The 15,588-nt window shown below is 41.6% G+C and overlaps 1 protein-coding gene across 1 annotated transcript in view; it reads right to left on the reverse strand.

Annotated features, from left to right (window-relative positions):
• Positions 1 to 2,500: 2,500 nt before the first annotated feature.
• LRMDA (leucine rich melanocyte differentiation associated) overlaps positions 2,501 to 15,588 on the reverse strand; it is a 1,317,293-nt gene continuing 1,304,205 nt past the window's right edge. Inside the window, exon 7 of the mRNA XM_023737659.1 lies at positions 2,501 to 2,657. Within this exon, the coding sequence (XP_023593427.1) occupies positions 2,578 to 2,657 (80 nt within the window). The 3' untranslated portion in view covers positions 2,501 to 2,577. The remainder of the gene's footprint in view (positions 2,658 to 15,588) is intronic.

Below are 15,588 nucleotides of genomic sequence, written 5' to 3' on the forward strand. Positions count from 1 at the left end.
ACAATTCTATCATTAAGACGAATATACAGTAGTGATGGCCTTTGCGTAAATTATAATTAAAGCTAATCTTAATTAAAGTTATTATTCTATTTTGGAAGAAAATAAATGACCCAAGAAGAGGAAAACAATACGATCCATAACTCACTCCAAAACTCTTTTTTTGCCTCCCAAGCTCACATTCAGGGAGACATTCCTGGGCATGATACAAATGGTTCTGACATTCCGAAAAGTAAACAAGTAAGAAAAATAAAGATGGAAAAATTCTGTGGTCAGTTCACAAGTGCTTTTTTATTATTTGAGGCAGGGTTAAAGCCTTTTATAAAGACAAGGATATATGTGCCACTAGATTGAATATGACATCGGACTAGTCTAGCTGCCCTTGCACAGAACTCTAGCTGCCCACAATATGCCAAGTACAAAACATGTGTTGATGCTAAACAAAGAGCCGGGGCGGGACCCAATGCAGCTAATTTAATGCATTGTCCCAGTGCTGATTTTCAGATCAAACAGAGAAAAGGTACTCAACTCTGGTTATTAATGCCTTGGAGAGAAAAAGGCACACATTCAATATCCTCCAATTATTAATACTCTTGAGAGTTTTAATCTAAACTTGTCTGAATCACTGATTACTGAAGGTTGTGCAATCTACAAGCAGGACTCCTGTCAGCCTCAATGCACGTCACTGAAGGACCATGTTGACTTATTAGGCTAGAGCCTATGCAACTGGACTAGAGCTGAGAGAGTAGATTCACCTTGGGAAGCTCAGGGCTTCTAAGGTGCATAGACTTTTACAATAGCAACTCCCTAGCCACTTGGTATCTGTAACCCTAGGGTGGGGGGATCACTTTTAGGCCTGGCTATCCTCAAACTAATCTAACAATGGGAGATCCAGGACAAAGAACACTTGATCTAAATTTGAAAAAGCAAACATAAATGTTATTGTGTTAAGAGCAACCAGCTCTTCAAATATCTTCTAATTTTACTGGTGCACCCACCAGTAAGTGAAATGAAATTATAGTCACCCAAACAGCATAATCATGCTTGTTTTCCATGTGACATTCACGCTGGAGCACAGCCAAGGAGGTGCAAAGATGTAGCACCATCTTACAAGTTAGGGATTTAATTCCTACAAGTCCTGAGAAAGAGACCACATTCAAAGGGCCTGTGCCTTCTATAAAAACTGTTTGGTCTGTTTGATGTTTTCATTTTATTTTTTAACCTCCTAACCTATTACTCTATCTTTCATCATTTTACTACCTTCAAATAGCACCCAAAGGAGCAAGCCAAGCCCGAACACAAAAATGGCCATAGGCACAATTGGAAGTGTATGCGGTTAAAAAAAAAAAAAAAAAAAAAAAAAAAAACGTCCCTGGTGCCACCAAACCCTCATTCTGGGAAAGCTTCCTGGTGTTGCAAAATATTCAAGTCAAGAACTAGATTTAGAAATGTGTAAAATGAAGAAAAGTCCATGCTTTTGTGGTCTGGGATCTAGGGAAAGCTATTTACCCCACTACCCACGTGTCAGCTTGTCATACTGCAATGGCTTATGTATTGCTATGATGCTGGAAGCTATGCCATCAGTATTTCAAATGCCTACAGCATCACCATGGTGGACAGGTTTCAGCAGAACTTCCAGACTAAGCCAGACTAGGCAAAAAGTCGTGGTGATCGACTTCTAAAAATTAGCCAGTGAAAACCTTATGAATCGCAACAGAACATTTTCCGATATAGTGCTAGAAGATGAGCTCCCTAGGCTGGAGGGCACTACGTCATAGCTGCAGTAGTGGACTCAAACATACCAACGATCATGAAGATGGTGCAGGTGTGGGCAAACACTCTGTTATGTTATACATAAGGTCGCCATGAATCAGAGCCAACTCCATGGCAACTCACAAAAACAACATTGACTCCAATATAGGGATTGCAACAACATAAAGCTGGCCACCAACATATGACCTGGCTGAGAATTTATACCTTCTGTTTTCAGAGAAATTACAAGCTGAAAGACACTGCCTGTGACTGAGGATGTGGGAAGAAAGGGTATGCATGCATATGCCAACTATAAGAGATTAAGATTTAAGAGGAATAAGGGAGAATGGTCTTTCCCTAAACTGCAACTGTTCTACTAAAATAAGCCCACAGCACGATGGTATCAGAGTGCTGACACTCAATAGGCAAGCTGAAGACAGGAGCCTCTCTCACTTGACGAGAGCCAACTGAGCATGCTCACGGAGGCCCCAGGTGTGACCTCTGCTCCCCCGTGAGCAGTGGAGGGACCAGGCAATCTATCATGGTGTTCGTCCTGTCAGCCCTGGTGCTTCGCCGCCACTGTCTGTCACTCTGGTGGATGAGACCTGCTTAAGGGCAATCATGTCAATCTCTATGTGACCACTCAGTCTAAGGCAGAAGGATGATCTTGACAGGCCTGGCAAAGTCAGGAGAAGGTACCAAAAGCTGAAGTCATAGCTTTCACACAGAGATGCAGCTTGGGCCATGATTGTTTCTTTAGCATTTTATTTTTGTTTTCCCTTTGTCTTTCATTCTCATGAGATAGGCTGAGGCATACAGAACTTGGCTTCAGAGCTGGTCGTCTCGGATGAATCTGTTGCCCTCGGAGTTTTTCCCATAGTAAATGTAATGACACTTCCCCAGAACACCTACAAATAAAAGGAAACATATGGTTACAGGTGGTACCGTTAGTACAGCGGGGAAACATCAGCACTGCAAAGCAGGAATGATAGCAATCACAGCTCCAATGGGTGTCAGAAAATGGACTAAGTCCCAGAAGGAAAAGACTCTACCTTCTTGTCCTCAGAGTTGACATCCAGAGAGTCACTACAGAGTACAGGCTCTGAACTCCCAGGAATAACATTTGTCCTGCATGATTTCTCTTTCATAGTTTAGTGACTTTTTTCTCAGCTGGCCGATTACTCCCCCGAATACAGCATACAACCCTGCTCTTAGGTTTCTAAACATAGAAAATTAAGAGTTTAAAGATGACCAAGTAGCTCTGGTGGCACAGTGGTTAGGAGCTCAGCTATTCAAACCCACCAGTGGCTCCACAAGGAGAAAGATGTGGCAGTCTGCTTCTGTGAAGATTACAGCCTTGAAAACCCTATGGGACAGTTCTACTTTGTCTTATAGGGTCGCTATAAGTAAAAAGATGGATGTAACTCAAGCAAAAGATGTGGAGCAATCTTTCCAGATTGGTGACTAATTTGAAGTCCTTTATCAAGAATCAATATTGTTAGCTTCCAGAGAGAATCTTCCAAATCCCAGCAGGCATCAAGCGCATACTAGATGATTAAGGAAGAGTGGTTGTGGCGAGAAAACGCTATGTGAAGGGTAACAAGAGCCTCCAACATTTACAAATGGCTTCTTCTCAATGTTCCTGGAATTCTCCTCTCACAACTGAACGCAATTGATTCTCATCTTCAGTTTAATTTTAAGTAATTTTGTGGCTCCAAATATAGCTTACCTCTCATGCAAGGAGATTTGCAGGAGGACTTAACTATGAAAAATACCTCTGGAATATGGTCAAACGCTTTAATCAAGTCATTATTTATTCTAAACACCCAAAATAAATCACCTGCCACAGCTATTATAAAAGCTTGGTAGAATTATTAAGGAAAAATCAGTTTTTCCAAGAAAACATAACTTCAATTTGCTTTTTGCCACCTTTCTTCTTCTTCTAATTTTAGAAAAACTAACTTGAAATTCAGTTGCACGGAGTTGTCTCATTATGAACAGGATTTGAGTCTCTGAAGTGTATGTAGACAACTAGAGAAAACCAAAGAAGAGAAATGTCCATAAAACATTAATTCATGAGCCACAAATCTGTCTGTGAAAATAGCTACCTATATGCATAATTATTTTTTCCATCACTTTCTTAATGTGAAACCAACAAGCACTATTTATTTATTGTTAATGTGGGATACATTAGCACCGGGAATTATCCAGGTTCCTCACATTGGCAGTTCTAAGCAGTAAATATCTTTTTTTTGTGTGTGTAGGATTAAAAAAAAAGAAAAGATGTTTCTACACTTTAAAACTTTAAACCTTGTTCCTAAATAAGGATTGAAGCAATTCTCTTAGAAACTTTTAAGGGCAGGGCAGATGCTCACTGGTTTGGATGGACTGGGACAAAGTTGGAAATTGCTGGGATCACAGAATCTTGGAGAGTTGGCAATAGGCTGAGGATGACATAGTTTCTGTGACCTCAAAACTGCTCTTGAGCTCACTCTCATTATTTCCCTCCTCCTCCCATGTTCCCAAGAGTAACTTTACTGTGGACTACTCTTCTCCCTTGGCCACCCTTTATCCTTGGCCCCCAATTCTCAATTTCTGGCTTATGCTATTGGTACAGTGCCTGGAAACATGGAGCTTGGATGAAACCTCACTGAGATCCTTCTTGGGGCATCAATTATTCTTCAGGGCTGTTCCCTTTATTATGCTGAATTATGTAGCGTGCAGGGTTGCACTGATATTGTCACTAACGCTGGGATCCTGGTCTGCAGGCTTGGCTGGCCTGGCTCTGCCTGGCGAACAGCATCTCCTACGGCCTGGATGGAAGTGTCTCAGATGTTTCTGAAAATCCACGAGGGACTTCCTTAAACATAATTGATTTAAATAAACCCTCAAGAATCTAGAAGGCTGGAGCCGAGGGATGTTAATTTTTTTTTACAGCACCAGAAAAGCATGAATTTTTATAAAAAGAAATGGATAGGGCTGTCAGATATCATCAAGAGTACAGTCTTTCTCTTGAGTAAAAGAAGAAAAGCAGAAACACACACACATACCACACCAGCGGGTACATTCTCTCCAGCAAACTCTCCAGTCTGCTCAGGGATTTCATTTCCTTTTTCTAACCTCTGTGCATGCACATCAACTCCAGAGCTTGCCTAGATGCAACCTGGACAACAAATACCTTCCTGGAAACAGGCTGGATACTCCTAGAACGTGGGTAGTGATGTGGCAGGAGGAGAAGTGTTATGAGCCCCATTCCCCAGGCCTTCCTTTTCGTCCGCATTGATAAAAGCCCCTTTTTAAGGTCTGCCCTGTTTCTTTGGGCCTGGAAGCAAGAAGGTTTATAGACATCCTGGTGAGAGAGGACTGTTTGATGAATGCAGGAGACTGCGGCTAGGTGTCAGCGCTTGGAAAATGAGGCAAAGACATGAGGTATTAATATTGTCAATGATCTCTTGACGGGAAAACAGATACTGCATTCACCGTCAGACTTAAATAGACATCAAGTGTGTTAATGACAAAAGGGCAGACTTCAAACAAAGGGGCTGTGTGGTGGGGAGCTGAACGGGTCTCTGTGCTGGCAATAGCCTGATCTGAAAAGACACTGTCAGGACTCCAGACAGGCCTGGGATTGTGTGCAGTGACAGAAAACAGAGATGCTGACAGAGATACCAGCGCCATATTATGCCAAGGATATTCTAACACTGCCTGCCACTCTAACAAAAGCTGACATCACTCCCTTTCACTCCAGGTCTTCTCCTTTTGCTCCTGCAGAAAATTTCTCCTCAGACATCATTATAGAACCCTCTGCAGTAGTAAAGTTCCGGCTGCCCTGTTCATCAGAGCGGTTGGATCAAGGAGCCTAAGGAGAACCTCAGTCAATCTAAATTTGGGCTTTGCAAGAGGGGCGTGCTCATCACCACTGATCTCTCAGCTATGTGAGGTAATCAGAAGGCCAGCACGCGAGGAGCTGTCACCTTGCTGGGTCCATCAGAGGGCCACTTCAGGAAGACGCAGGACCGCCTGGCAGCCGACAGTGACAACAAAAGCCAGCTGCTGGCGCTCGCCTGGAGATGAAGGTGGTCCGGCTAGTGACAGTTAAAATCAGCTGAAATTTTTGAACTCCAACAGCCTACAATTGCTTAAATTAAGCAAGTGTTGTCTCTGTAGACTTCCACCTGAGCTCACCGTTGGGATGCAATTGTCCCCAAAATAGGCCCTTGGGTGTTAAATAAATAAATAAATAAAACACATTAACAAGGGGGAAAAAAGGCACCATCCCACGTGTGGCCCTGGGACTTTATTTATCACGAAGATTATTTGTAAAATAATAGGCTGTGCTCATAAATTACGTGAGGTGACACTGTGTTTCTCTCTCCTCTACGCTGCCCAAGGCCCTCCTTCTCCGGTTATGGCAACTGCTGTAAACTGTGAAAATTACAGAGAGAACCGTTTGCTTGCAAAGAAGATTTTGACGGGGAGGCGCTCCCAGGCTGGAATTTGGGAACCCGCTGGTTGTGACTCAGAAGGCGATGGTTTCTGTGCACATCTGCACTGGATTCACTTGTTTGTATCTCCTCAAACTCAAATGTTTGGGGGCTAGAGGGGAAACAACACATTTAATGGCATATGTAGTGTTTTTAATCAAAATCTCGGGCTTCGGCCATAATCAGGGAAGCTGGCTTGCCGTGCACCGGGCCGGCTGCAGCTGCCTGCGCGGGGTTCTCTGCTCGCGGCCTGAAAGATGACAGTGTGCTGCGCCCGGGGAACCCTCTCCTGCCAAATGAGACTCCTAATTTTTCTTAACTAGCTAGTGTTCCCGTCACCATAAGCTCTTAGAACTACAATTATGAAAAAAACGTATTGGGAAGAATCTTTTTAAAGAGGCCCTTTATCTTGTGAATGCTCCCCCCTCTGGAATGCATGTTCTAATTATGCAGGTTAAGTTATTACCTTGGCTGCCTGTGGGGGTGAGGCTAATCTTCTGCTCTAGGATGCTAGACCCTGCAGGCAGAGAGACTGCCAGAGACTTCACTAGGGGGAAACCCGAGCGTTTGAAAAGGGAGTCCTAGCACACACTAGCACCTGACCCGGGAAAAGACCCCCAGGTCTTGCGGATCTTCTGAGGGCCCTGGCACTCTCATCTGCGTTTGGACAGTCTCTTCAGTAAGGGCAGCAGGGAAAAGACCTGTATGTAAATCCAGTTCTGCACTTAACTGTTGTGTGGCCATGGACACATTGCTTTCTCTCTCTGGGCTACCGTCCCCATTTGTAAAATGAGGAAAGGGGCCAGATAATCCCAGAGGTCCATTTTAGTTCTGAAATAGATGATTTAGTATTTAAAAATGTTTCCCTTAGGAAGACAAGGAGGTCATGTCCAATATTTCCTGATTAGGATGTAAATCCATGGGTAGTTAATTAAAAAGTTGATTTGGACTAAGTCAGCTCTTGAAACCCCTCCAAGCCATATCCCCAGAATGTAGCACTGGACAGAATAGGTGCTCTGCTGGACTTCAAAATCACAAAGGAGAGAGCTTCTGTTAACCTTCCCGCAACTGTATTTCATCCTCTGACAGGCAGAAAGTGCCCACATCCCTGGCTTGAACTTAGGCTTGATTCTCCTACCCAACTCTATAGTCAACAGAACTAAAGACTAACCATTAATATTAATCATTAATAATTTGGTTGTGAAAGAAAAAAATATATTTGTACATATAAATACAAAAACTTATTTGATAATAGAGTACAGGTTGGAACAACACATACAGATTTGTAAAATAGAGGTAAATTAAAATTAAAGCATTGATTTTATTTTCATCATTATAATGCTAGTTTTGATAATCATCATTTGCGTAACCATTATTTTAAATGTTGTTATCACATTTTGTGAGCATAGCTTGGTACAGGCAAATAGATTCCGATGGGTTTGTGATCACTTAAAAACCAAACCATTGCCATCAAGTTGATTTGTACTCGTAGTGACACTACAGGACGGAGTAGAGCTGCCCCCATAGAGTTTCCAAGAAGCGCCTGGTGGATTCAAACTGCTGACCATCCAGTTAGCAGCCGAGCTCTTAACCACTACACTACTCCTTTGTGATTATGAAAAAACCAAACCAAACCCATTGTTGTCAAGTCAATTATAACTCATAGTGACCCTATAGGACAGAGTAGAACTGCCTCACGAGGTTTGCAAGGAGTGCCTGGTGGATTTCAATTGCCGATCACTAGGACCTTACAATTAGACAGCACTACAGAGAACAGGTGAGGGACAAAGGACTCCTCATAGAACTCTTGCTGTCATGTGTATGAATAAAGGAAGGAAATGGATTCATGGCCTCTGAAGACGGTGATGACAGTGTTGGGGGGAGGTGGATGGATAGGCTCAGTGACAGAGAGGGAAAGGGTATCAGGTGAGTCTTTCAGGTCCATGGTAGAAGGCTATAGAACTATGTGACACTATACATAGCCGTAAAAATGTTTCCCCCAGTGTACTCTCCCCCCTTCCTGACTCCTAATATCCAGTGCTAAAACAGTACTCGGTACATAGTAAGCATTCAATAAATATTTGATGAATAAATAATAACAATATTAAAATTACTATGTATATAAAATTTAAACAAAATCCAAAAAGTTAGACATTTCAACTGTTGATTGCTCATACTTTAACCTCTGGTACAACTACAGATGTCTGAAACATTTAAAAAATATATTCAGATTAAATATTTACCTTATTGAAGGAGGGGGACAGAGTAGCAGAAGGCAAAAGCCTCAATTCCTAAACACTAGTGCTGTTTTCATGCTGAACACTTTTCTCCCACAAAAACAAAGACATCAGAATGTCTGTTTGGAGAGAGAAGTGAACTGAGCGTTATCATGCAGCCTTAAGAGCTGCAAACATCATACGTGGGAAAGGGCATTCCCCAGAAAGCACATTCTCGGCCTGTGTTATGTGCAGGCTGTGAGTAAACCTGGAACTGCAAAGGAATAAACACCCATGTTTTATGATCTTGAGAAGCGGCTGGAGCAATACCCAAGGTCAATCTGTGTGATGTGTTATCAGCTCTTTTGTTGATATCACACAGGGTTTAGCAGAGCCTGCAGAATTACAGGTTCCTAGCAGAACATCCTCCTTCAGCGTAAGCTACTTAAATGCTAAGGCAAAAGGAAAAGAAAAGAGACTTTAAAAGGCCTTCAGAGAAGGGGTTACTCTATAGCAGTTGGAGTACACAGAGGACAAAGTCCTTCTTCCACTCCACACCCATTTTTCCTTCACCTCCGAGCCCATCTGAGATGCCTCAGGTTGGATATTAAAATGGGGGAAGTCTCTCCCCTGACTCAAGGGAGGGTGGAGAAGGCAGAGAAGAAAGTGAGACTTCCTCCTCAAACTAGTTGTGAGTGACTTCAGGCAAGCGTCTTGGCGAATAATCTGCATCCTGGCTTGGAAGGGGGCCCATGGTTGCCACATGTTTAAAACCAGTTGCTATAGAGTCCACTCCGACTCATGGCAATCCCACCCCAAAGTGTCCGAAAGTGGTCCAGCTCTCTTCACCCTGGAGCATTGAGCACTCTGTCCTTGTAACAGCCACCCCATATCATGCTGCCCAAGGGGCGGCTCCTAATCCCCTCTCAAATGACCACACAGATGAACGTTTCTCCTTTATTATATAAGACAGTCCCAAGGGGGATACTCCTGCTCTGCCATGCAGACCCTGATGTCTTGCACTGGTGGAATACATTTGAATTCTGCCATTTTGACTTCAGGCTTGTGAATATAAGCATGTAAACTAGCCTGGACATTTTTCTTTAAGAAAGCATTCAATATGCAGAGCAAACTCCATTTAGCCAAGTTAATTCCTTAATCAATTTTTTAAACACGATATTAAACCATTTTTGCTTTTAACAGTTTCATTTCTATTTTATTGAATTTATTGTCAGTGGGGGCAATTCTTTTCCATGTTAAATCTACATTAAAGTTCAATTCCTCGATCCCCTTTTGCCAAATATTAGATTTTACTTAATGCATCTTCTCTTTTACAGACATTGTTTCTATAAAGTTGCATTTTCCCGAGTAAATTTTTGCAGAACTAAATTGTGACAAGAAGACCTGAGTCTTCTGTCAAAGTTTAGGCAATAAATTTTATTGTGTGTCATTTTCATTCATTTCAATTTTATTGTTTCATTATTTTTACCAAGGCTAATTCCTCTCCATGAATTTGTGCCGTTTTCAATATCTGCAAGAAGATATAAATCTTTGGCCAGTTTTTCATCTATAATAAATTTTATTATGTTCAGGTTTAGTTGCTGTCAGTTTTATTTTAAGTTGATTGTTTCTACCAGAAATGTTTACCATAAATTAGATTAAAACGATAGTTTTTATTCAGTACTTAAAACAAAGAATATGTAGGGCAAAGGTGAATAATCTGGGTGCATGTTGGGCTCCAAATGGTGGGGTTATAACATGTTGCTTTATACCAAGCACCAGTCAGAAAATACAGTAGTGGCCACCTACTCAGGGGTTGAAGTCCATAGGTAGTGTACACTTGGCTGCTAATCAAAAGGTTGGAGGTTCGAGTCCACCTAGACGTGCCTCAGAACAAAGGCCTGGTGATTTCCTTCTGAAAAATATTAGCCATTGAAAACCCTATGGAGCACAGTTCTACTCTGACACATATGGGGTCACCAAGAATGGGAACTGACTCAACAGTCAACTGGTTTTTATTCAGGGGTTGGGATGCATCGTATTCTGAAAGGAAGCTGACACCAATTCCAGGCAATGCGTGTCTTTGAAAAGAGGACGTTTGGCCCCGGTGCTCAGACCCTGCCAGTGAGGCCTGATGGGAGGTTAAACTTTCCACTGAGAGAGAACAGATGATAGAGTCTGCTTAGACAAATGCTGGGCCTTGTCAAGTCTCACCCGTGTGTTTGTAAGGAAGAAAACGCCAGGGAAGGAAACCAGTCAGCAGGGAAAGGATCTTGGCAACACTGTTCTGAAGGTGACAGGAACAGAAAGCCAAGATGCTGGCTGCCCAGACTGGGGAGGCTGCACCCATGTTCGCGTGAGCGCGCAGACAAGTTGATGTGTGATAAACCAGAGCTTGTGGAAAATACACTCCGGGCTTCCAGGGCAGCTGAAGTGAAGCTTGTCATTTTAAAAGAAGAGAAAGAGATGGGAAAGGGAGGAGAGAAAAAAGAAAACGCAGGGCAAATTTTTCCCTCACAAATCTGTTAGTGGAAAGTGGAAAAGCTGGTCCAAGTCTGAGGAAAGACCGCACCTTTCAGTGGATCCTTGGTAATAAGCTCTATTGTCTCACTTTGAGGCTCTGCTCTCTGCACTCAGGCTGCAGGCGCCATGGCCCTACCCAAGCCTGACCTGGCCAGTGCTCACCACATCAAGGAAATATTAGGCTGACAGACTAAAAGTAATCTGGCAGCAGATATTTCCATTATGTGAATCCTGGAAAGGAAACAGTCAACATGCTTTTCCTCAGACGTCAATGTCTTTTAAATTTCTTTGTATTGGGGATAGTGAAGGGTAGGCGAGACCTATGACAAAAAATTCCAGGTCTGAGGGTGGGTTTACTCGTTTCCTATTTTGAGCATCACTAAAACAATTGGCTCTTACCCCTACACATGCTATATTTCAATCAAATAGGAACCTATTATAAATACGAGATCAAACTCCATAGTAAATATTTCTTGGCTCCAACACCACCCCCCTGCCCCGCCCTAAAAAATTAAACTGCTAAATCTTCTTAGCAATCCAGATTCTGCTTTTTCTTCTCAGGTTACATTTTTTCCCTAGTCAAAAATTAAGCCATACTCTGACTTAACAAACAATAACTTATTTATACACTCCTATAAGGACACTTTATTATCTGCCATACTTCCTAGTAAGCTTATACACAGGATGTTATACTTTTCTTTAAAGGTATTTTTTAACAGTACTGGAATATTCTAGAGCTGGAAGAGAATGGAAAGATCTTCAGGTTAGGTAAAGCCCTTCATTTACAAAGGAGAAAAATGAGTTTCGAACGGGCTTCCCTAAGGTCACAATATCTGATACAAGATAGAATTCTACTTTTTTGTCCAGATATTCCTGAATTATAAAATGCTGCCTTTGGGGAAATGGTTAGAGATTTTGAGTTTACAGCTTATTTTTCAAATTCATGATTTAATTGCTCGATCCACTTCACACGAACCAGAGTTCCCAAGAACTTCAAAGATTCCCAACAGCCTGACTCAGGCTCATTCTTACCTCCTTTTTCATTGGGAGAAACTTCAGCTTTGAAGGGGCAGTTTGGTCTGAGTAGCTTTCCCCTCTCTCCCTTCTTTGAATTCTAAGTGGAGCTTAATGGATTTGAGATGGGCTGGGTTCCAAAGTGCATGCCAAGATGGGATGCAAATCAGTTAAGATTTGTGAAGTATCCTTCACAGCAGCTCACTGATGGATGTCACATAAACCAGGCTGTAAGTCAAAATGGACAGTGGTCCAAGTTGCATGGCTCCATTCTTCTCTTTCAGTTTTTGACTGAGGAACTCAGAAATCTATCTATCAGACAGGAGAAAGAAAACAAAGAAAGAAAATCTCTACCCTTAACCACCTCCACCATTCCTGTCATTATCTCCACATCTTTTCCACCTTCACTCTGAAGTCAGGAGCATCGCCACTAGAGGGCAGCATAAATTTAGGAAAGCAGCAGCTTTCTTTAAAAAATAAATAAATGCCAACTATTCAGGGAGGGTCATTAAAGCTACACTGTGCCTTTTGGTCACCAATTATAGGTTCTGTAGTGATCAATATGTCATGTTTGCTCAATCTGTGCTGAAGGCTTTCTGGGAACGGGGCTACCAGATGCCCCTGCTTTTAGATTCCTCTGGCCTCAATTTCAGGGACTGATTTTCTTTACCATCAATTGTTCTAATTAGTCTTTCAGGCTCAGAGGTTGGGAATTTTTGCATATCACCTGCATAAGTATAAAAGAAGCATGTAAACTAATAGGCACAAATACATCCCTGCATTTCTTAGAAAAAGAAGAATAGAATTTTTTACCATGAAGTCTGAAGAAACTATGCCACTCAATGGCATGGAATTGATGGTCGAAAAAGTAAAAAACAAACAATCCCTGGATCAATAAAGGGTACAAGATGTGTTTTGTGTGTACTCCGTCCACACAAACCACAGCTACCTCCTTTTAAGGCTGTTCCTGCCCACAAATCACACAGCAGTTGTCTAACCCAACGCAGATTTATCAGACAGAAGAGGCAGAAGCTACTCAAATAAAAATAAAATAGTAATTCAAGCTGCTGGTTGGTCATCATTTGACCCACCACTGTTAGTCTCCGACACATAGACCAGTGACTATTTTCACACCTGGAACAACAAATGACCACCTCTGTTTAGGAGGAGAGAGCACGCAAGGGCTTCTAGGGATTTCAACGATTAAACATATCAGCAATTTTTAGAACAGCATGAAAGGTAGGGAATGGTGATTTAAGTTATAATTTTACAGAATTAAAATAAATGAGTGGATTCAATAAAGCAAGGGGGTAAACAAAAATCGGAGTTACTCAACTTGTGGACAGGGGAAGCCAGGTCTAAGGGCAGGTTTTGCTCTCTGCTTTAGCTGAGAGGCCTTTCAAGTGGTTTGTGAAACAAGCATACAATGCTTCTCACACTCTTTCTTCTCTCACAGAACAGTCATGTGATTGGCTAGCCACTTGGGGAATGTTGTATCCTAGCTAATTAATTAAATGATCTTATTAACTCATGATTAACTAGAAACCTTTTTGAATTTTCCCTCACCCATGAAACACTATCTAAAATCCAAGTCAATTTCAGTGTCGTGCTTGGCACGTCACAGTGACCACAACTAAGTGTTTCATTGCGTATTTATGTTGCTGTTAGCTGCCATCGAGTGGGCCTCTAATTCATGGCAGCCTCACACAATGGGATCAGACCTTTTTATTGGCTGATTCTTGGGAGTAGATCACCAGGCCTTTCTTCCTAGTCCATCTTAGTCTTTCTAGTCCTTCTTAGTCCATCTTCAGTTCCACTGAAACCGGTTCAGCATCAAAGCAACACTCAAGCCTCCACTAACAGGCCAGTGGTGGCTTCTGTTGAGATCCGTTGGCTGAGAATGGAACCCACGTCTCCCGCCTGGAAGGCGAGAATTCTGCCACAACTATAGGGAGGATGGTATCATTATGAGGTTCAGTGAGGGTGGGAAGACTGTCAACTGAACACGCCTCCAGGTCTCAGGATCTCCTGTTTCTACGGGTTCTGAAAGGGCAGAGACGACATCTTTCCATCCACGCAGCATCAGGCCTAGGACATGGTAGCTACTCAAAACATTTTTTTAAAAAAAAATTTGGAATAAATGTAAAGATCTGGGAAACATTATTTCTGAACCCCAGCATTCGCTATACATTCCAGGACATTTACAGAGAGAAAACTACATGGCTTGTCCCCAGAATGGTGTTCCTCCAACTTGCCTGTACATCAGAACCGTCCCAAGTTTGTGATTTAGTAGGTTTGGAGTGGGACCTAGAGCTGCATTCTTGCAAGTTTCCAGGTGATGCTGATGCTGCTCACTGTAAGAGGACCCCCTGTAAGAAAGACTGCTCTGAGAAAACTAAAAAGGATCTCTTCCCCCTTTTTATTAAAAAAAAAATAAACTCCTTAACATTAGCTTATATTCTTATAAAATCAAGACAATTCAAAGTCAGAGATAAAAAAATCTAATTCACTGAGGTTCTGAGTGTGTTGAGTTTAGGTAAATGGAGGTTTTTATTTTCTCCACAACAGCAGTCTGAAAACAAATGGCACCTAAAATAAAAAGTAAAATAAAAGTTGCTCCATTTCTTTAACAATAAAAAAAAAAAAGAAAACCCTTAAATTTAGTAATGTGCATATTACATTAACAGAAGGAAAGAAAAAAAAAAGAGTTTTGGGGTAAGTAAGAGTGAACTGAACCTGCAAACCATGATTTATGAAGTATAAGAAAAAAACTTGCAGAAAAATTTTCCCAGAAAGTCTTCAGACTTCCGTCCTAAAATGACAGGATCTTATATGAGCACATCTGAGCAGTGGGGTTCCTCCAGCAGAGTTTGAATGGGAATTTTGGCTTTGCTCTCAAGCAGAAATTTGCTTTGGGGTTTCAGATCTGTTTCTATTAGACAGCTCACATCAAAAGGGGGGAAAACACCCACAGTTCTATCTGGTCCTGCAGGCTGAAATTTCTCAAAAGAGTCATTGCAAATAAAGACAAGTTGCCTTAAAAAAAAATACTCTTCAAGCTGCAAAAGAAAACCTCTCAAATAAAATTAAACGGACTCAGTTCAACTGGATTTGTCATAATTCAGACCCGGCAAGAGCAGGGGAAAGGACCTTCCCTTCTTGGGCCCATTAGTCCAGCTTCCATATGCCCTTCATTAGCATCCAAAGTTTTCCTGTACTGTTACTATAATCTCTCCTAATTTCAGGACAACCGAAATTGCTTGCTTCAAAAGGGAAACAAAAGGAATCCACTGATATATGATCTAACCAAAAGAAGTTTGCATTATTAAAAAAAAACAAACAAACCCATAAGTCTGTGGTTGCGGAAAGTACCAGCAAATTCCATTGCCAAATGCCAAAATATTTTCATTAATTCTTGATCTTCTACTCCTCAACCCTAACCTGCTTTAAAAAAAATACACCCACACATGCATATGTATGTATATACATACATATATATACATACATGCATACATATACATATATAGATATATAGATAGATACACATAGATATATATCTATGTGTATCTATCTATATATCTATATATGTATATGTATGCATG

Source organism: Trichechus manatus, unplaced genomic scaffold (genome assembly GCF_000243295.1).
Source record: "Trichechus manatus latirostris isolate Lorelei unplaced genomic scaffold, TriManLat1.0 scaffold00106, whole genome shotgun sequence".
Classification (NCBI taxonomy): Eukaryota; Metazoa; Chordata; class Mammalia; order Sirenia; family Trichechidae; genus Trichechus; species Trichechus manatus.